This window comes from Amblyomma americanum, chromosome 1 (genome assembly GCF_052857255.1).
Source record: "Amblyomma americanum isolate KBUSLIRL-KWMA chromosome 1, ASM5285725v1, whole genome shotgun sequence".
Taxonomy (NCBI): Eukaryota; Metazoa; Arthropoda; class Arachnida; order Ixodida; family Ixodidae; genus Amblyomma; species Amblyomma americanum.
The window spans coordinates 200847366-200870579 of NC_135497.1; the positions used below are offsets into that span (position 1 = coordinate 200847366).

The 23214-nt window shown below is 47.5% G+C and overlaps 1 protein-coding gene across 1 annotated transcript in view; it reads right to left on the reverse strand.

Moving 5' to 3' along the window:
* Nucleotides 1-23214, reverse strand: part of Cad96Ca (tyrosine kinase receptor Cad96Ca) — a 56260-nt gene that overhangs the window by 26807 nt on the left and 6239 nt on the right. Inside the window, exon 2 of the mRNA XM_077648285.1 lies at nucleotides 952-1103. Within this exon, the coding sequence (XP_077504411.1) occupies nucleotides 952-1092 (141 nt within the window). The 5' untranslated portion in view covers nucleotides 1093-1103. The remainder of the gene's footprint in view (nucleotides 1-951; nucleotides 1104-23214) is intronic.

The window sequence follows — 23214 nt, forward strand, 5'->3', positions numbered from 1 at the left end:
GGGCTGCTGCGCTAAGCTAAAGAGATATGTAAACGCTAATTAATCCAACAAGTTTAGTGTAATTAAACATCAATGATGAGCTTCCATAAGCTTAAGCTGTAGTCGCCATTACGCGGCAGCCCATACCGGTAGTAGGACGACAGATGTCCGTAATTCCATGTCAACCTTCCAACAGTTTTAAAGAGCGGCTTTTTTGTTCTTACTGAGCGAATTTTCGCCAGACGAAACCTGCGTTAGTAACTAGAGCGCCAGAAAAACTACGATGGCTCAAGTTTGTTCAATCATCTTTCAGCACAGCTAATTACCTCTTTCCTTAAGATGTCTCTCATCAATGACCGCCGCTGAGTATTCGATACGGAGCACTCTTAATTTTTACACGTCTTTATCGGGTGACGCAAGAAAGGAAAATGTTCCACAAGACTAGAGGGTGCTGTTACGCTGAAAGTGGCCGCTCCAAGCGCATATGTTTCAGCTTTAACAACAACGGGTCCTCGGGACAGGATTGCACAAAGATGCTGAACGGAGGCTTTTTTATTTCTCTTTTCGGTGTGCGGTAGGGCTGCGACGCTCGGAAAGGTGACCTTTATGCAGCAGAAACGGCAATGCAGTAGTTCCCTTCGTTTCCAGGAAGCCTAACATTGAACGTGATGACAGCTACTGAGTCTGTTGACTGCCTTATGACGTCGGCTTGAAAAGTGAGCGCTGCGTGAAGGGGACGGGAAATGCTACTCGTTAGCACCTGAATTTCGTGTCAAGTACGCTGAACACACAGGGCAGAAGAAAAACAAAAGAGCAATAGTTAAAAAATGTTTGACTTGGGAATCCATAAACCATAAACCCCAGAGCAGCTTACTATAACCTCCTCAAGCGTCGTCCTGAGCGGACGCCTCATTCCTGTGTTTTTTGTTTGTTTGCTTTCTAGTGAAGGCGGTATGAATGGAGCACGCTTACCTGGCCAGCGAGAGATCTGGAGAGGAAGACTTCCCCGGTGCGTTTGTTGATGCGGAAGTAGCTGGAGCCGTCCAGGAAGACTGCGGGCTCGATGCCGTACTCGATCACGTCGTGGTCTTCGTCTCGTGTCCGCACCGTCATCACTCGACTCCCTGCGTGCAAGCATAGGAAGCCGCTGTAGAGCGACAGAGAACGGCCGTCTCGTTTCTGATGAAATTTGTCAATATCCGCTACGCCTATACTATGGCAGTCAAGAGACACGCCAACATTATTTCGCAAGATTGTCGGTACAGCCACGCCATACTCCCATGTAGCGGGATGCCGATATACGACATGATGTCACACTCTATGAGGTTCTATGCGAGTATACAACCCGCCACTGCCTAGCAGCTATCGGAGACCTTGTGCACCTTTCGGTCGCAAAAAAGGAACAGTTCAGAGGCAGTTTGTACAGTTGCTTATTAGTTTTTCCCTTGCGTTCACTGCCCCTTGGTTCCCATTGATGAAGAGGGAAAAAAACGCTCCGTACGGTGATATTTCTGCAAGATCAAAAGATCATTTTTGTTGCATCGCTGCGCAAGAATTAAAGGCGCACTGAGGACACCTCATTGAATGTTTATTCTTTGTGTAATCGAGTCTATGCTCTTTATTGCTGAGAAAATTTCATATAAAAGCTTTCCCGCCACTCGATTCAAACTCGTCAAGTCTACACCGAAAAGAACCCCGTGATCACTATTCTGAAGTGAATGGTGCTGTAGCCTAGCCTCTGGGATTCGCACCCAGAAGCCTGTCATGCACTGCAGCTTACTTTGCGCAGTGGGCCGGTGGTGGTGGCACATGTATTTCAATTTTCAGTCTTTTCTAGTTTGTAGAAGCTCCGGTTTCAGTGAAAGTATCTTTATCGTTACAGTGCCGTAATATATAGACAGAGCCCAAATTTAATTTGTCCTGTGGCATAACGAATTATCGGCTGAGCGCCTTCCCCAGCTGTTCATCCGTGGATAACGAGTTCGGGCTGGCTAATGTTTAATGTCAGAGCTCGGACGCATATCCAGCGTCTTCTACTTAGAAAACTACTCCGGTACAGACATTTTAGTTCTCGTTCGTTGCGCTAGCAATCCGGTTAAGAAAACTGAATTGCATAGGAGAGGCTGGCCCACTTTGTTCGGACTTTTCATAAATTAACATAAGGCCCGAAAAATGTTACGTAACTTTTGTGCTTGACTATCAGCGCCCGCACACACGGCCTTAGCAGGCGGCGCGGATGCCAAGCTGCATCCTTACGCTGGCAGATTACTTTTTTATCTCATTGCATTTTATTACTTTGCTCCACACGAGAAGCCGGACCAACGTAAACACACCAATGTGATCGTCTCCTTTGAAACTTTTCTATAAAACGCAAGAATACAATATAAGTAATATAAGCATATACGTGGTAAAGAAAACAAAAGGGAAATGAGAGAACGGATTTGGCTATTGCAAGGCTAAAAAAGACAAAAACAGGAATGTTTCGCGTATTTATGGGCTTTCCAGAATCAGCCTCATGTAAATACGTTCCTCGTTTACAAGGGTAATCAACTGCGGTGTTGAAGCCTGATAAGTTGAGAAGACACCTACAAATTTCAAACTGTTAATTGTAACGTGCGGGGTTTAACGCCCCAGAGCAACACATAGGCTACGAGGGACGCCTTAGTGGAGGGCTCCGGATTAATTTAGACCAACTGAGGTTCTTTAATTTGCGCTGACTTCGCACAGCAAACGGGTTTTTTTTTGTATTTCGCCTCCGTCAAAATAAGGCCGCCACGGCCAGGATCGAATCCATGGCCTTGGGATCAGCAGCCGAACGCCAAAGCCACCGATCCACCGCGGCGTGTTACCTAGAAATTTAAAAGCAACAACCTTGATGCTTGCGCTCAAGTGATAAAGGCAGCACACTTGTACCAAATTAATAGCAACAGAAAATACCGGACTCGTCCAAATTTACTGGCACAGTACGCGTTCCGCACTAGCAGGTATCCTTCAGCTAACTCACTGCAGTGCTCGCTTAATCAAGCGTACAGAGTATTCGGAAACTCATTGGATACAGCTCTGAAGGACTTTCGAGACGCGACATCTTTCGTTTTTGCATGCACGATATCAAAACCGCCGTCTGCATTTCAATGCACCCGCAGTGCGAAGCGAAAACAGACTGAAGACTGCAAATGTGAGCATTTCGCAAACGTTGCAAAACGAGTGTTTCGCAAACGTCTCTCACACACCACGTGTGTTACAGGCGCACAGTATCAGGCACGACAGCGAACAAGAAGTTGAAATAGCTGCTTGGAACGCGCGTGCCGTGGTTGCGCATTCGCGTCGTCAGAGGTCGTTCGAAGGAGCTCGGTGAAAGCACTTGCAGCCCCCCTGGAACTTTCTCGGTTGGAAAACTGTACGGCTACAACTGTCGGTTTCAGCAGTTTCCTGCGAGCACCGGCAGCCACCGGTACAGCTCCTAGCGGAAGTTTACGAGAAAGGAATGGCTATATGAAAGGATGTTCGTAGCCAAAGCTTGCTTCTGACATTGCTGAACTTGAGACACCCTTCACCGCAGTGCGCGACATTGTTTTGCTGATACGAAGACACAGAAATGAGCATTGCTAAAGACCTTAGCCAATGCGTATTGCTGCTTCCTTCAGACCGGTTTGGACGCCGCCAGTGTGGCTGTTTTGCTCCTAGTCGCCTACTCACTATGTCGCCAGCACTGTTTTTTCTTCTTCGTTATTTTGCTAAGCGCGCACAAGGAACGAAGCTACTAGCAAAGCTGCTCAACTACCGTGACACCCGGTCACTAAGCTGTTTTTCTGCCGTTCCAGTGGCACTGGAATGCAAGTTTTGCAGCTGCAGAGAAAACCAATTCAACCTGTGGGAGCGTTCAAGACGGTAGAAAGTCAAGTTAGGCTCCTTATGTGGCGCAAAGCCCTGTCCGTTTGGGCAATGTTTGGGCACTGGGAAGCCGGCTGCCGTCGACTTTCAAAACTGGAGTGCGGAAGGCTGTTGTAATGCTGCTGACTGAGCACCCCCCTGGCTGCGTTCGATTGCAAATTTGTGCATAAAAACATGCGGAACAGTGAAAGAATTTTCGCCCAGTTCAAGGCATCACTGGCTGTTGGCGACAGGGAGCTCACACCCTCCGTGGTTCTGAATGGTCCCGGCAACGGCTCAAGTTTACTAGATAATAAACAATAAGCGTTGCTGCACGGCCACTGGATAACAGTTTCAAGCGTCATAAAATAACGATATGCTTTTATTTCCGTTCATAGCAACCAGTATCAGCTGCCATCACGCTCATTAAGGTCTGACTATACACGTGCTCGTGGTCATGGCCGAATGTCTTGTAACTTTTCTTCCGTCGTGTGTATCTTTGTGCGATATGCATATCATTGTAAGAGGGATTCATTTCCGACGTGAGAACAAAACTGTTTCTCAAAAAAAAAAAGCGACGACGGCGAACCTACACGTAAAGTGCAAAAGGCCGTGAAGGCTGCGATAATGACGCCACGATAAAAATTTCCCGCAGGTAAGGAAAGAATGAATCCGCTCCCATCATTAGCTAAAAACCTTACAAAAACACTCAAATGCCTGTGCAATGTATGGCGCAAAACGCGAGACAGCCTACGACGGTGACCACTCCCACGTTGGTGATGTGATGCAAGCAGCGATTAGGTCGTTAGGAACGGCGCAACGATATACTGGCTTCATCATACCGGCGCCTGTAAGGCGTCATCCAAGTGGCGCTCCAGGAAGCTGTTCTCGTCCCAGAAGAGTGCCGTGTGGTAAGACGCGTTCATTGCAACGCAACGCGCGCAACTGCAGGCTTCGGCTCATCGTTGCGGGCATGCATGTACGTCCTACGTCTCATTGCGATAGAGCTGGACGATGTTGTTGGGCCTCTCTAAGTGCCTGGCTTTGATTATGGACCTCACGCCATCAGAAGACGGTCCGCGTCTGCAAGGGCATGGGCACGGGTAAACAAATGTCGCATTTGGTAATGAATGCTGTATTCGTGTGCACTTCATCTCTCGCATGTAACCTCTCTTTTTTTTTTACGCAATTTGCGCATTCCCGGCTCACGTAGCTCCTATTAGTCGCAACACCCCATTGGCACAGTTCCCCTACGAACCTGCCTGCAGTAACACGCATGAAACTGCGCTCGCAAAAAAGGCCCACGTATGTGAGCTATCCCACACAAAATTGCCAGTGGCCTGAGTCAACGTGTGCCAACCCGAATTCCCCGAAAACTGCAATATGTTTATATCGTGAAAAGTCGCGCATCACCTGACGTGCATATTTCATTCACACCTCCAATCCTTTGTGCAGACACATGCCCTACCTGCCACAGAGTTGCTCAGATTCATCAGCATGCCCTGTATACGACTTCAACATTAACGACAAAGATGGACTGAGCTCTAATTACAAACTGGAGATTCGAATTGCGAGTTCTAACCACCCAAATGCTGTGCACTTAGCCCATTAGCTAGAAACGATCCCGAGCCATTGTTAAGCTGAGTTGCTGAAACGCCTTTGATAAGAACTGCCATCATACGCGTTATTCTTGGTTCGCGGTAAAAAATGCGCTCGGCCTTAAATTACGTCGCAGACCCATGGGAAAAGCGAACTATGCCAAAAGCAAGTTACAAGCGCAGATGGATTTCGATGTCGCGTTGAACTATACTTGCTGGACACAGAGATCTAGACATGGAGTATGGAGTAACATGGAGTAATTAATTAAGCGTTTCCAAGAAAAAATTCTTATTACGCAGCTTCATTTCATTTTACAATACCGCCGGATTCTTGAAAAGCGGCCGTCTACCTCTTCCGAAGTCATTTACTGGAGGTGCTAAGGAAAGCTTGGGTGGTGTGATACAATAATACTATTCATCAAGTATATTCCACATCCCTTCTTGACAATGGAACTTGACGTTTCCGCCAACAACGGCTACACGACGACGCTCAAGCCGCTGGCGAAGGTTGAAAGGAATCGAATGAGAAGCAGAAATAGAGTATAAGCACCGTATTAATTGTTCCTTTTTGGGGCCTATCAATTCCTGCAATGGAAAAACCCAGCTAGCACCACTCATTGATGGCTGGCTCTGACAACCGACATTCAGGTTGTGGATCCTGTCTTAGCGTAGTGGCCTTCAACTGCTACCATGCTGCACACGGTGTACACCTCCAGCTCGTGAATGCGAGCCCACCTGGATCTGCATGTGCCTCCTGAGACTTAAGCCAAACGGCGAGGCGAGCCGCGAGAACGAAACCTTTCTGTGCTGTGTGAAGAGTGAGTACTGGGTACCTTACGCCTAACGGTGTATCATACGCAAACCGGAGACGCACTGTGCATGCGCAGTGGCAGGTGTGCGCCGTCAAGTGGCCCCACGAGACAGCAAACCTGTAAAGGCGATGACTTGTTGTAAGACTGCCTGGTTGTGATGCAACAGTGTTTCATACTCGTGAAGGAGGCACAGAAAATGAGCCTAGCACGCAAAGTCGAGAAAAAGAAGAGTTGTATTCAAAGCATTCATGAAGCAAATGCCCCCTCGGAATACTCATGACGGTGATGAGCCTGACGTCATTTCCTTTTAAAGAGGAGATTGGCGGGTGCACCCGGATAATCAACACCAAATCCTCTGTTGCTAGTTGGTGTCTTTGCGATCTTCGCTTTTCGCAGATGCTCTGTAGACAGCATCGTAGATGTTAAGAGTACAGCTACAAAATATGTCTGAAAATCACAAGCCACTGAAGCTGAGCAGCGTATAACTTTATAAGAAACTCTAACTCAAGTTCCGAAGTGTAAGCGCAGCGCCCGCTTGCTACCCTGGCGGCGACTGACTCAACCTGTATACGCCACCCGTGTGCGTCTTAGGATTTTGTATTTTCTCGCCTTGATTGCGGTTCTTTCTCTCTCGCCAACGAGAAAGCGTATTGAAGCGTGAGTGCAACGGAACCGGCAATCAATTCTGGCGTTGAATAGCATTGGAGACGCCGTCCAAACAAGGTTGAGCTGCCTATTATCTTGATCTAGACTGGCAAACACTGAATCAACAAAATATAGTTTTGAGAAATACATCAGTCATGAGACAAAATCTGTGGTTTCCAGCAATCTGTTATTCAAGTTAAAGTAAGTATAATCGAAGGTCAGCGATTTTATTATCACTGTTGTTGTTATTGAAAGCTCCGTGACAATCCTGCGTCCTGTGCTGTTCATTGTGGTAGCTGTCATTCGACCAAGGGGACCCGACGTTTCAATATTCCATGCTCAGGTCCACTTCTCAAGCATCAAATTCTTTGAAGTCTCGCAAAGACATTTAGAATTTCTTCAAATCATAAGCATCGGGTTCTTTAGAGGCGAAACTTTCACGTCAGAACTGTCTGCGATTTGCCGATGCCTCGATTATGGTACGTACTATATGCAGAGTTATAGAACGATGGCTGATGTCAGAGCGCTAGCCAGTGGCGAATCGTTCTTAGGTGTCAGACGTTTTAAGCCTTCTGCGCAGATATGCAAGAGTCAGCTGTAGCTTCCATAATCAACAGCCAGCAGATTGTAAGGATCTGAGGCCCAATTCATAAAGTTCGCGCGTAGGGAACGGCCAGAGATGAGCCGCGGCGTATGAGCTGGCCAATGGCCGTATATCAGCGGTACGAAAGCACAGCATCCATTCTTGTGCATGGAAAAAGCCTTGTGAATTGGAAGCCCCTTTGGCTGACGCCATTTCTTGCTAGACAGTTTGAGACAGGTGAAAATAGTTTGACAGGTTTAATTTCAATCCTTTCAGGTGTATTTTACCCTTTCCATTCAAAATAAATAAATGCCTTTCGGTCTAAATAGAGGCCTCAAAAATTCGATTTCGTTAGTTTTCAACGCAAAGCATTGCATGTTAGTTTTTACGCGCGCGCATAGGAAATTTCTTACAACCTGCCTTAAGTAGATGGAAACCGTAATATCAAAACACTCAGATTTATTGAATACACGCCTCTAGGATAAGGGAATCATTTGCGTTTTGACAATGCGCATCAAGCAGGAAACCCAGAAAAAAATAGACATTAGTGTTAATGACAGAATCTGTCAGCAAGAAAATGGCGGAGGACATGCTACCAAGCTCAACGCTTGGTGGGATATTTTTTCTACTTTCGTTAGCAATAAAAAAAAAGCGCCCAGATTTCATTGTGAAGGACATTACATTTGCCTGAAACGAAGAAATTAGGGCTAGCTGGAGCACACTCCAAGAAAAAGGAGTTCGCAATGTACACAGCTGTGTACAAAGCGCCTCAAAGTACTATACACACCTAATTTTAGCGCAATGTTGCTTTCTTCTCTGCAGTGATGAACAAGACATATTAAGATACATGGATCACCACGTGGTATTCGCCCACGACCGCTAAATAACATATAAGTGAATATGGTGTCCCACGCTGTTTCGGTTTCATGAACCGAACGATGGTTGTGGCTTGTAAGGTGTGTTTAGGTCATGCGAGGCATGAAAAAAGTCACCGATGATCAATGCAATTCATGCGGCAATGTAAGCGCAGCATTAAACACACGACTTTGCGACCGATTTGTGTGCACGTAGTGAAATCACTGACACCTACCCAATTATGCAAATGAGTGTACAAGTGCAATCACTGAGACCCAGACCATTGTTTATAGAGGATGACCCAGACGATGATCCCTTTACAACAACCCACCAGGTTCGTTCGTGGTCAGAGCGGGTGGAAAACGCTTACCTCCCATCCACCATCCCCCTCACTTTATACATAATTGGTTTCCACCTTTCCTCCTCTCCACACCCTACATCCGTCTCCACTGCAATGATTTGCTCCCAGGTTTCCGTCTTGATCCCACTCCTATACCTCCTCTTCCCGTTCCACTCGGCTTCATAACACAACACCAGACGGACAAATTTTGCGAAGATTGAGGTAGTAATGCAAACGCATTAAAAACTGCCATGTGAACGCTGATACATCCTTTGTTGTCATTCCAGCTCTTGAATCAGGTTGGCTTGAGCATTGTAGTGAATTAAAACTGCCTATCTGCGATTATATTGCTCTTTAGTTTCGTGCTTCACGTGACCTAAACATATCTTACACGTCGCAACCATCGTTCGGTTGTTGAAACCGACGCATCATCACGAATAAATTCAATTTTTATTTAGCAGTCGTGGAGGAATACCACGAGGTGGTCCCCGTATATCAATGTATAACGCATCATTTGCAACAAGTATATGGGCAAGCGAAATTTTGGCATCAGTACTTATTTCAAGGGTTAACGGAGCTAGCGGGATGAAAATGTATAGACATGTACGTAGAAGGCGACCACCACGAGGACTAAAATCAGGCTTTAATAGGAATTAAAATTAACCCCGTTTAATATTAATGGGACCCTGGAATCATTACGGTGATCACATTCTAGTGCAACAGTTTTGTACAGGTTGTCTTTGTGAGTATTGGAGTGAAATTTAAAAGATCCTCGTGGATCCCACCATTTAAAAACAATTTTTAAAAATTGCTGCTCGCAACCGACTAGGGAGACACCTCCCCGCGTTCTTAGCCGCCCCTACCCCCCTGACGTGGAGTGGGGAATATGGGCACGCCTCTTGCGTGTTTTCTTTGTAATGATGTGTAAGGCGTCAGTACACATGAATTCGCCTACTACGGGAAAGCAATTTTAACTGAAATTTTTCTTTCAGGTTGTTTCGGTTTCAAGAGCCGAGTAATGGCTATGCCGTCGAAGTTTAGTATTGGTCAACTGCGGCTGCTTCTTCATTCATTGTCGTTCCGGTTCTTGAAGCAGGCTGGCTTAAGCGTTAAATTAAAACGATGAAGAAGCGGTCACGGGAGAATACCCCGTGGTTATCCATGTATACTAAAGTCTTAGGCATCATAAACAAAAAAATTTGGGGCCTTAACGATTGTTCAACGAAGGAAATGCGATAGCATTTAGGTGCTCGGTTCTGTCGTCTACGTTGTAATTCTAATGTCGTTCCTGCTATTAAATTGTGTACCCTTCGCTATTACTATTTCATGCACACAGAACACAAAGGACCACTTCAAAGAGAGACCCACATGCGGTCTCCCTATCCGTGAACTCCTGGCAGACGGACGCTCGGCACCCCAACGCCCCACATGTACGATCGTTTTCCATCAATAACTACTTGTAACCATATTAACCTGTAATTATCACATCACGCCTCTTTTCCCACCAAAACCGGTTGAAACCATACTGTACCGCCCTTTTCACATGACGCCACCTTTTCGCTCTAAAACTGCAAATCTACCCACCAGGCAGCTTAACCCATGTCAGGTGGGCAAACTGCAAAATTTTGGGTTGGGCCAAGTGGGAAATTTTGCGGTAGGCCTACTTTCAATTTGTTATAGATGGACTAACACAGAAACTTTGAGAGGTGGGCCAATGTGCCAAATTTTGCTGGTGGGCCATGTGGGAAACATTTTGGAGGTAGGCAACTCCAAAATTTTGGGATGGGCCAAGTGCCATATTTTGGGATGGGCCAAGCCAAGAGGCAAATTTTGGTGGTGGCGAATTGCCAAACTTTGGAAGTGGGCCTATTGAGTGGGCCTAGGCTAACTGCCAAATTTTAGAGATGGACCAATTCTAAATTTTGGAGGTGGGCAAACTCCTACGTTCTGGGGGTAGGCCAACTGCCAAATTTTGGAGGTAGACCAAGTGCCTAGTTTTCGGGGTGTAGTGGTAGTAAGTGGTTTTATTAAAACAAAAATAAAAAGGAAGCAAAAGATTTTTGCTAGCCCCGGCATCTGCCATCGATACTGAAGCACCTGAGCTGGGGCAGCGGAAATAAAGGATAGCAGGCAGAATGGAGAAATGAAATGAAAGAGGTGATGGGACAGGAAGAGAGGATAGGGGGAGAGGTAATATACAGAAACTATTTACACAATAATAAATGTATAGAGGTTGTGCGCGTGATTAGTTCATGATGGAGCAATAAAAACACACGCGCACAGCACTATGTTGAATACAACTGGAGTGGGGCGTCCAGTTGTTAATCGTCCAAGGTAAAACTCGCGGAGCGTTCGGTCACTGCTTGTAACTACCTGGCGGAGAACAGGCTGGACTCGGGGTAGGCAAATGTCAATTTTTGGGGCTGGGCAAAGTAGCAAGTGTTCTGGCTGGGCCAAGTGATAAATTTTTGGAGGTCGGCCAACTGTCAAATTTTTGGGGTCCTCAGGAATCAGAACTTCAAGTTTGACAGTGCTCTCTGCCAAAATTCGCAATTTTGAGAGTCCTTCAGAATTTCAAATTTGGTGGTGCTCTCTGACTGGTTCCTGCGGGTTCACGTGACCCTGATTATGTCACATCACAACTGACCGTTATAGAGAAACCGGGTGTTTCAGCTAAAATGTTTTGTAATTTTTTAAATATGTTTTTCGAGTCAGAAGAACGTTTTTTTTTCGGCACAGCATTGTCAGTGGTGTGGCGCATCAGAATACAGCTAAGATACGCTGACTGACTGGTTAACTAATATTGAGTAGCTAACTTTTGAACTATTAATGTTCGTCTCCATATTTATGAGAGGCGTGTAGCCCACCATAAGCAACATCCATATCAGTTTTTTAGAATTTAGCTCTACCGACTGCACGCCATACATATTCCTACTTCACAGAGGAGCCGCTTCCCTCTTGTGATAGCAGAGCTCATTGCCATTCGTGACGGCTTGTCCCCTTTAAAGGACCTCCTCTGTACTCTGCCGAACTGTCTTATCCTATATACAGACTCAACGCAAGCAGTAGGGGCTCTACGGCGCAGAACCTGTCCCCTGGGCATTGTTGTCGATGTGTGCACCGTCGTGAAATCATATCCATGCCCTGTCCAGGTTGTGTGCGCTCGACGCAGTACGCACTACCTTAGAGAGAAGCGGACAGTGCGTCCCATCCAATGCAAGTGCCACACCCGACTCCTCTACTGAAATTATCCGCAGGGGACGCCGTACTACCTGAAAAGGAATCACTCCGCCGCTTTACGCGTGCTTTGATTCCACCGCGTGGATCCAACCTTCCCGGCGATTTAACTCGCCGTGAAGAGGTGGCGTTGAGGAGAATCCGGGTGGAGGCTGCGCTGACGCCTGCGGTCAGGGCCTCCTGGACATCACATACCCCGCGCTTCTGAATTGCCCCTTCTGCCCTGCTTCTGCTACTGAGGCGACGTTACCTCATTTTCTTCTGATTTGTCCTGGACTTCGGGAGCCATGCAAGCGACACCTCGGCATTCAGTGTTACCACCCCAGCCGAGCACCGGACACTCGAATGTGGACCCGTGGGCCCCAATACCGGGCCTTGTCGGCATTCGTAGGCGACACCGTCCTACACGTTTATATATTTATTTAATTAATTAATTAATTATTTATTTATTACAGATACCTCAAGGGCTCTTGGGTGAGGGCTTTACATGAGGGGTACATATACACATGTACATACAACTCTCTTATGCCGAAGGGCATATTTGCGCAATTTAAAAAAAAAACGTATTTTCTCTCGGTGCTGTGCACAAACAAATTTCGGCTGCATTGCACCAAAATACATGCGCTTTGAAGAAGCTTGCAGGCAAAAAAATCCCTTCAGTGCAATAACTTGTCTAAATAGCCAAAATTCGTTGGGCCACAGCGCCAAGGGTAACGGCGTTTTCGAAATTCTAAAACCTGATATGGACATTACATACGGTACGCCTCTCAATAATTCAGGAGCCTAACAGTAATAGTTAAAAGTTAACTATTCAATATTAGTTAACAGACCTGCTAGTTAGTAGGTGTTAGCTGTATTCTGATGCGCTACACCTCTGACAATGTAGTGCCGAAAAAACACTCTTCTAACTCAAAAAGGCTCCTTTTAAAAATTCCAGAGCATCTTAAGTGAAACGCTCGGAATTTGTGAACGTTAATTGGACAATTATCTAACGTGTTCTAACTTTTCCATGCGGAATAAAATGAAACTCTTCATTTATAATCACGCACACCTAGAAGCACTCATTTGCCACTGGAATACGAGAGCCTGCGTCTCAATCGTTGGTAGCAGTCGTGTTCGTGTCTGCTGCAAAAGCTAACCGATATATCAAAGTCCATAATTACAAAGTGTATTCACTTCACCTAAGTAGATATGTTCGTGAAAATTATTCACGAACTTACAGTGTGCGCCTAATGCAGAAATCAGCGGCAAGGAAGAAATATGCAATGCCCAAACCATTTCTTTTATCAAGGCAATTTATAACTTTACATATTCACAACCGAACGTTTTAAGGCTACAACACTGCAGCGACGTCACACCTCCATATTAGCATAGAGGAACGTGCTCCGTCCGCCTTAATACGGCTCAGTCGCTTCGCTCGAAGGAAGGGGGAGTCACTGCGCCTTACAAGGGCGCGGCGTTTGTTCGCGCGACATCCTTTACTACCGCTCAGACACTAACGAGCGCAAAAAAGCGCGCAATAAGAAAACTGGTGGTTCTTCACAGCGCCTGCGCTGCGGAGAAAATAAAGAGAATTTTAAATGTGGCAACGAAAGACCTTGAAGCTCTGCTCTTTGACGGTGCAGTGTATCGCGATAAACAGCACAAACGCACGTGCACCAAGGTTCTTTTTTTTTTTCTACAGACCATCTCAGAGACTAGGCCGAAGCGGTCAAGCGGCTTCTGTCGACAGCTTGGTTATAGAGCAAGGAGACCGTTACAAAGCAGAGTGCTTCAAAACGTGCGAAGTGGAATGCAGCGCAGAAAGTGTCGGTACTCAATGCATAAAGGAGCCAAGGTGCCGTTAGAAAGCTGGGTCGCCCTTTCTAGCAATGCCTTACCGGTAACAAAATGGCTGATGCAGAAACAAGGTTCACTTAGATGCCGAAGCACAGAACAATTTTGGTGGACCCGAAGTGAAAATACTGTATAGAAAAACCAATGTATTACTATTTCAGTCTTCCGTTAAAGAAGCACTCCTAACTGCAGCAGAAAATAGCAACACGTGTCTTTCGATCTTTGTCGTTGCTCATATCGCTAGAACATATGGATGACCACCCAACCAATGCCAGAGAAAATTTTCCTTTACCTTTTAGCCCACCTACTGTAAAACAAATTACGTCATATTGGGGTACTAAATAATGGCTCTGCAATTATGTTTTTCATTAATGCGTTTGACCAGAGCAGCTGTTGCATGCTTTTGCGATTTTTACTTTTGCGGCGTGAACTGCGCGCCGCCATCCTTCCGTCCATTGCGCCCCATGTCCTCTTCTTTGAGCCTGTTCTTACCACATCTTCCTTCATGAAAGCGGCTATCTTCAATGGGGCGGTCGCAGTTGAACCAATCAAGAGCGTCGAGTAGCCGCATGATCAGCGAACGGGGAGCGCGCTTGGACGGCTGAATGGTGGCGCTACCGTCACGGCGCAGGGCCGGGTGACCGGTGACGTCCAGGTGACATCACCTACACGTAATGTCAAGCGACCACGAGATTATCATGCGAGATATTGTGCCACCATCGGACGGGTGTGGGCGCTAACAGCTGCGCTTTAAAATTAAGTTTAGTTTAATTAAAATTTAGTTAATCCGAGTACGTCATAAGATACTTTTAACGGGGGTTTCAGATTAGTGCTGCTTTCGGGTTTCTCTCCGCATCGAAGAATGGCGTCCGCAGGTTTGTTGCTATAAATCTAGAGCGCGCTCAGCGTTGTACTTTCACCGAGCGTACCTCAGTCGGTTTGTCCATAAATTCCTCTTCCTAAGTTGACTCAAGAGGAGAGCTTCGAGGGAAAGAGAGAAGGCGACCGAGTGAGCCAAAATATGCTGTTCATCCCTCTAATAACAATCAGAGGACACTCTTCTGAATGCTTTTTTTTGTTACAGCGTCAGCTGTTAGTGCCTCAACTCCCCAGACCATGGTCTCCTCGGGGTCCGGAGAGAGGAGAGCGAGAGGGAAGGCGGGTAGTTGAGAGAGGGTGCAATACAACCTTTGTCCGTAAAGTTCCGAGACTGAGTCCATTAAAACAATGCGTTTAACACTGAAATAATTTGTGCAGCACCCCTTCGAAATAGACTCCCTTGCAGTCTATACACAGCTTCCAACGCTTCTTTAGGTCTTGGAAACGGTTCGAAAACGCTTCTTTTGGCAGGGCTGTCAGATCCTTTGTCGTGGCGTCTTGAATGGTCTCCACGCTTCCCATCCAGGAAAAAATCGCATGGGGAGAGGTCAGGCGAGTATGGCGGATGGGGAAGTACAGTAATGCTCTGCCTGGCGAGAAAATTTTGTCACGCTGAGAGCAGTGTGCGGCCTTGCGTTATCGTGGAGAAGTCTCCATTGTCCAGATGCCCATAAGCCACAGGGCGACGGCGTCGCAGTGCATCACGCATGTGTTGGAGCACGCGGATATAAAACTCCTGATTCACCGTCTGCCCTTGTGGGACAAACTCGTTGTATATGACACCTCTGGCATCGAAAAAAACTATCGGCATCGTCTTTGTTTTGGTCTTTTGTCGCCGCACCTTCCTCGACGCCGGAGAGCTTGTGGGCCGCAATTCGGCGTTCTGCCTCTTTGAGGATCGTATTGAAAACACCACGTTTCGTCTTCAGCAATGATGCTGTAGACGAATGCAGCATCCTTCTCTGCCTCGGAGAGCAAATCAGCGCTCGCTGATGCCCGCGTGTCCTTCTGGTCCTGTGTGAGGGAGTGCGGCACGAGTCTGGCATTCGGCTTTCGTTTCCACAAGTTCGCACGCAAAATTTGGTGGCATGTTGTTTTACTAATGTCGAGAGCATCTGATATCATGCGGACTGTAATGGTGCGGTCTTGCTGTACGATTTCACTGATCCGAGCCACGTTGTTTTCGTTCAGTGAGGTCGAAGGGCGCCCCTGCCTTGTGTCGTCTTCCACCGACGTTCTCCCCGAAACGAACCTCTTGTGCCACTCGAAAACTCGCGCCTACGATAATGTCTCGTTGCCGTAAGCGTCACGAAGGAGCTCATACGTCTGTCTGGCTGTCTTGCCAAGCTTCACACAGAATTTTATGTTTACGTGCACGCTGTTCGACGTGGACGTCCATTTCTCCACATTCACTCACAGTAGAATGCGCAGACGACTAATGACAACGTATTTTTCTACATGCAGTGCCATATAGCGGCTGCCACAGCAATTAGCATAAATAGCTCAGGTTATCCCGAAAAGATGGCGCTACACATACGCACTAACATTTGTTTTGGGGAATCATTTCTAGAGAAGAAAATAAATCAAACTTTACGCACAAAGGTTGTAGGAAGGAGGCGAAGGCAAGGCGCTGCCAAGTGGTCGGCGCAGGCACCTGCGAGCGCGAGCCTCTTCGTTATTGCTCTGGAGAACACACCTGATTCAGCGACAGCCGGCCGCCAGCGATAACAGGACCTACCGCTAAACGAGCGTTACGATGTGCTCGAGGCCGGGAAAAAAAGTGGCGAGCCCGTGAAGACCCCGTACTTCGTGGTGCGCAGAATGCGAGGCCAATAGGCGTAGTCGTGAAGACCCCGATGCCGCAGCAAAAAGGGTGAGACCCTGCGGTACGTTCCGCCGAAGCTTAGGCAAGACGGCTTTAGCTTCAAGACCCACACACAGCGCGGGCCGCACCAGCCGGAGCACGGAGGTGTCGGAGGCGAACGTAAGCCGATGGAGCCTCAAAGGCGTCCTAGAAGGGATTGCGGGACGACCCATGATCGTCAGAGGTTCCGCAACGACCTCACGGCATTAGCACCGGTTTGTGCTGCAGCAAGCGCTGCCCTTTCCGCCTGCTGCCACTTCATTGCAGCTGTGCAATACTCTCCGCTAAATTTCGCGTTAAATTTCCGTAACCATGGCGTGAATTGTCTTTTCTTTTTACAGCAACGGCTGTAATAGCTTAGTTCAAGCCAAATACAAGTTAAGGGGTACAACGGCAGCGTGTAACGCACCAGGCTCACGCGCGTAACGCGGTCTAGGCGGCGGTATTTTTTTCACTGCGCGTTTCAAGTGCTCACCTACAAAGTGAGCCAGTTACGCGCCTCTCCTTTCCTCAATACTGGGAAAGTGTATAGACCGCGAACAAGATTAAACAGGCTAGTTCCCAGTCTAGCCTTATTCTCAGCCTACCCTCAGCTCGATTTGAGGAAAAAAACAGGCTCATAACCGTGCTCACAATGCTGGTGGACACCTCAACCGCGCCATGAGAGAAAACCGCGAACGCCGAACAAAAGCTTGTTTGCAGCTAGCGTTCGTGTTTTTCTCTCACGGCTCGGTTGAGGTGTCCACCGACAAATGGGCCAGTTACGCGCCTTTCCCTTCCTCAAATCCACCGGTGGGTTTAAACCACTTCCAGCACCGTGGTCTAAACTGCGAAAAATGCTAGACTAGAGACTAATTTCTCTAACTTGCTTCGTGCAAGCGGGTCCTGGATTGTGCCGGGAAGGAAGGACTGAAAGCGGCAGTACACGAAGCTGAACAACGCCATGAATCAGGCGAGCGTCTCTAGTGCACAGAGTTTTCTTGTCACATCCTACACTCCACCCGCACGCAACGCTAGGACAGTCCCGGCCGTGGCAGCCGCGTTTTAAACCGAAATGGGATCAAACTGACCTGCTCCAGTTCGTGTTGCCGGGCATGCTTTCGCTGTAAGTTAAGCAGATACCTTAACCTTTCCGGTTTTTTTTTCTTCAATAACTGCAACTACGACGGGCTTAATTAGATTACTCAAGGTGGGTCCGCATTAACGGTTTTCGCAGTAAAAATAACGGGTCAGCTCAAATTATTAGTTTTAAAAGAACACGGGTCTTCATAGCGATCATTTAACGAAGCACAGTTGCGATCAATTAAGGAAGTAATTACAGCTGCAGAGGACAGCTATACGCCTTTCTCAGAAACTTTACAGTTGAAAAATTTTCCTTGGACCGGGGTTAGAACCCGGGACCACCTCCAGGGTAGTTGCTCTACCAGCTAAGCTAAACAGGACGGCCAGCAGAATCCTTCTCCACCTTGGGGAACTGCCCTAAATTCAGTGCAATAACTGTTGCGATGTTTAAGCGAAATTCGAGGTTTCATGCTTCCGAAGCTTGGTAAAATTTTGCGTCCGTCCCTCAACGTTTAGCATATTTTCGGCCTCATCCTTTTCAGCGTTGGTATAATGTCTGCTTTGAGGGACCAACTTAATTCCACTTTTTTTGCCGTCACATTCGTCATATCTAAAATTCGCTGGTTACATTTTGAAACCAACCCGCTTCCTTATAGTAAAATGTGCGAGAGAGTGTGCTTTTATTGGTTCCCGGTGCGACCAATGGGCGGAGGTTTGTCGACAGCCTTGGCCACAGCTATAGGGTCATCATCTGGGGCAAGCATGAAGCTAAGTTTGTGGGCCGTTCAGCATGTGAACTATTAAAAGTGCCCGCACTAACTTCACTGTTTGGCTTGGGCTGTCATGTCATCGAAGCTCGCAGGAATCCGCAAGTCAAGCTAAGCCAAGAGAAAGAAGTTGAAGAGATTAAAGAAAAAATAAAAGAAGAAAGAAGACGGCTCTGAAGCCGTAGACTAGTTTAGCCAGTAATTTTTCCACTATAAATGCCGTTTCAGAAATTCCCTCACAAAATTTACGCTTCGAATTGGAGATCTACGGCAAAGAACTAAAAGGTAAAGCTGGAACGTCATATGTGGGCGCCGAAAGGCGACCAATTACGACACCCTGATAAATAACGTGTCATATGTGTATACTAAATAATATTAGCGCGAAAGCACTATTCCGATGGGTAAACCACGAGCAAAATCTTGCGATGTTAGTATACTTGCGGTTTTTCTGGGTTTGTTCCAGGTGAAATAAAGAAACAAAAATAAATATCCGCCATTGGTATTCGAACCCGCGGCGGCGTGAACACATTAGCTTCGCTGGCCACTGCTCGAGAGCACAGCGCTTTTGCCGCCGCCGATCACGCCTTTAGTTAAACTGCAACACACACTCGCGCTGTGCATTGCACACCGTATTCTTCATCAACCGATGCTACTATCAAGCTAATCGCGCTTTGATCTGTGTGGCGGTAGTGACAGAGAGAGGTATGCGCTGGTGTGGACAACGTTGTGGAAGAAACGCGGCACTATAGCAAGGCGTTGGCAACAATGCTGCATAAACGTGGCACAGGAGCATAACCCACCGGCGTATACATTGGGTAAATTGCATGGCATTGGCGATGAAAAGGTTGAAGACGCGCATAACAGGTTCTCTGGGTCAATGGACACCTCAATCGCGCTTTCGGATACGTGGCGGTGGTGCCCATCTGCAAAAAAAAACGGTGCTTTCGCAGAATATTACGTGCTTAGCAATTCTAAACCGCCAGCCTTTTTTTTTTTTAACTGCAGCGCGCGAACCTTGGTGTCAGGTGATGCAGAGAGGGAATATGCCACGTCGCAATATTATAAATGGGCCTTAAAACAGATGTAAAAAGCTAGCTGCGGCCCATTGCTAATAAATACCGCCGTTTCTTCGTTAAAATCAAATATTCGATATTAGATTATCATAATTTCGGCCCTTCAAGCGTATTGCTTTTTTCAGGCCAGTGTTACATCTTCCACATCGGTATTTCCACAAGGCTCCGACGGGGTTCACAACGATTATTGACTAGAACTCTTGACAGCACTTTCCTTTCCAGGTTTTACGGAAGACGTCCGAGCCTGGATATATGCAACTACAAAGGGCTGCACCGCAGTTGTCTTGAACACAAATTGCACACATATTTATTTAAAGCAAGTGCTGCCGGATTATAATTATATTTTGTGAATACATACATGTCACAAATCGGTCCTGCGCGCACATACAGGTTTACAATTAGCCTTAAATTCTTTAGAAGCTAGTGCCTGACCACTGGAGGCATCGGACATAAAAGTAAAAGAAAGCACAGCAAAGCAAGGAATTGTTACGCCAAAAGCACTCTGCCTACCAAGAATGCCTTAATCATGTGCTTTAGAGCTATCGCGACTCCGTGCACTGTAGATATCTTACAGGGAACATTTTGTTTTCAAACTCGCTCTCTCTATTACAAAACGTCCAGTGAGTTTTCTTCGCGCTTTTATGCAATGGCTGGTAGGACAATGTGACCAACCGCGGGGTGCTGCGGGAAGGAACATAAAAATAGCGATCATTCACATGAGGCGACCGAATTAAAAATGGGATAAAGATTTTTTTTTTTTGCGTCAGCATTTAATCTGGCCCGGCACTAGCATGCTCAAACTCAGATAACAGTATCGTTAGCGTGTCTTACTGTATATAAATATAGGTCCTCTTTACCGCTTCTTTGCCCCTGTAGGATAAATCTAGGCGATCCTGCTTTGTGACTAACATTGCCGCTGGGGAGAGAGAGTAAAGAAAACGAGCCCGACGGACGCCAGCGTCAATGCTGGCGAGACATAAAACGAGTAGCGCGCTGCATGGGTGAAGCCCATTGTTTCTCGGCAGGCCCGCTCGGTCCTGCCACTCGTTGTCGATAGCAGTCCTTTGGGGGTCAGCAGGTCAGGAATGATGCGACCGGAGCTGTTCTCCCTCGCGCATCTCAGCAGCCCGTAACTGAGCAAACCAGCCTGCAGGGTAAACATTAGCGGCGCTCGCCCCCGCAGCGCCGCCAGCGGCGACGCGCGGCGAAGAAAGTGGCGGCGCTCTTTGTCCTCCCGCGCCGCCGCCGCCGCCATTGGAGGCGTCGTTCCGCGGTGGCGGCGGGCTACCTGAGCAGCAGCAGCATCTCCTAAACGGCAGCAGCAGCGCCGCCGTGCCCACCGGGCGGTTCTTTCTGGATTCCCGGCCGAGCGGGTCGTGACCGGCTCCTACGCTACGGCAGATTTGGGGCTGCCGGCGGCGGGCTGCCGTCCAACGCACGCGGAAACGCTCGCGTGCACGGCGTGTACGCCAGCACGCGCCGCCGAGCAGCGCTTGAGGAACCGTGCAAGATTCGGTCATCGCGGTGTCCTGGTTGATGCTTGGGGCCTTGGCCGGGGCCCCCGCCGTGCGTCCGGCAACGTGACGGGCCGCGTGACGGCCCTTGCCAAGTCGGCGGGGACGCGCGCGCGCCGCATTAGCGGCTCCCAGGACCGAGCGCGCTCTCCGCCAGGGCTGGGCCGTTTACGATGGCGCCTCTGCTGACCAGAAGAGAAAGGCAGCGGCGGGGAGGTCGACGCGCTAGGCTGGCATGGATGAACCTTTGCTGCGGCACTGCGCGGCTGTCGGGCTCATTCATCCTTCATTTCTTGTTACGGAGAGTGGAAAAGGGGTTCTTGTCATCTTTGTGCCAAACATTCTTCATTATAGGGGGATTGGGGGCAACTGTGTCCAATTTTCGTTACAGGTAAAATTCCACTCTGTGGCTTTCTGTGCCTCGATTCACGTCCGTTCGCCAATAAAAGACGTGTTCATTGCAGAGAAATTCGGAGTTGAAAATGAATTTGTTCTTTCCCGCCACTAAATTGAAATTCGCGACGTTGATGAAGTGAAAATTGTTATGCACCCTGTGAACGCCGATTCTAAGTGGATGGCAGTGTGGTTTATATAACCTTAAAGATCACCAAATAAAAATATACCACTTGACGTCACTGCAGTTTTCTTGTACAAACGGCCTGTGGCTACGATATATTATATTGGCGGGGGGGGGGGGGGGGGGGGGGGTTGTCTTTAGTGAAGGCGGACTCTTTGCCACAACACCATGGTACTCAAACGATATACGTGAACTTCATTCTGTCCTCAGAACACCTTTAGTTCCGCTGCAGCACGTGCGACTGCGTGGACTTGATCTCGCGAAGCTTGGCAACGAAATTCCCAGATCGAAGCGTTCAAGACTTGTCAGTTTGACGTTGGGTGTGACCACGTCAGGTATATAGGAATGCACCAGGTTTTACGATAAAGGCGACTGTCACCGCTTGCAAAACGGTGTTTCGTATGTGCAGAAGCGCTGTGCCCGTGACGGTCTTTCTGGTAGCGCTTCTCTTCCTATTCTGCAGTGGTCTGCTGCATACCATGCAGCGTCAAAGCATTTTTTTTTTCGAAGCATCGACACCTTTAAGGATATCTAAGTTCGTATTGTCTATGCAAATGGGACTTTCTGTCGCTCGTGGACTTCAGCCAAAGTCGTTAACGCAAGTGGCAAAAAAGCTATGTGTTATGCGTGAACCAATGCGATCAACGTATAGAGGACCGCATTGTTTGAATATTAGCTACTCTTGGGCGAATTCCTTCGCTAGCAGTTAAAATAAAGATCACAAGTGGCCTCGCCATGAGGCTCCGGGTGGAAAGCGAACAATAATGTGAAGGAGTCCCGCTGCCATGAGTATCTGGGAACTGTGCCCAGTTATCCAAATCATGCGCTGTTCCATGCAATGTCTTTGCCAGTATATGGGCTTAAAGAATAAAAATAAGTCAAAAAATCATTTGCTTTTTTTTTCTTCAAGCGCTACAATTCAGCGATAAACCCTGCCATGCGCGCCAGCCCGCCTTCTACTTCCTCTCATGTTCTCTACATATACGAAAACAAATTATTGCTCAAAATTGCTTCCGCCTGTAATAAAAAAAAAGATCCCGCTTTCCTGTCCTTCATTTGAAGGAATGCTGGCTGGTTTCAAAACAACCATATAACCAGAATCTCGCGGAGATAGACTGAGAGGCATTGGAAGAGATCACGTGGGTTACCATTGAAACCAATCCTTCACCTATAGGCGCCTGCATTTTTAAGCCAAGCAGTGACAAATGCGTCATTCAAACTTTGTTCACATTGCACGGTGAGCCGAAAACGATACAGGTAAGCGTCCCTGAAATCAAGTGAAAAATATGACACGGGGTGTATGCCTTCCGACTTGCTGGTATTCAGGCTACCACCAGAATACACTGAGAAAAAGCATCGTACGCAAGGCCCACTGGACATTCCCAGCCATACAAAAACATTCTCAAGCTATACTTCATTAAATTTACGAATGATAACCGACCCCTGAAGGTTGTCCATGCCTGGGAAGTCATGCCATTTTACTTGAGATAACGCACGGCTGTCCTTGAGAAACGCTTATTTCATTCCCTTTCTTCAATTTTTAAGCATTCTGAGCATTTATTCAGTGCAGTCGATCATTTGGGCACCTCGATGCTATCTCCAAGTGTGTTGTTCGCAGCAAGCTGTATTTTTTAGCGCGGTGGCACAACTAGGCGCATTTCCCGATTTCGGGCATACGTATGCGTACGTAGTAGTACGTCCCTCAACCTGAAGCCTGTTCTGT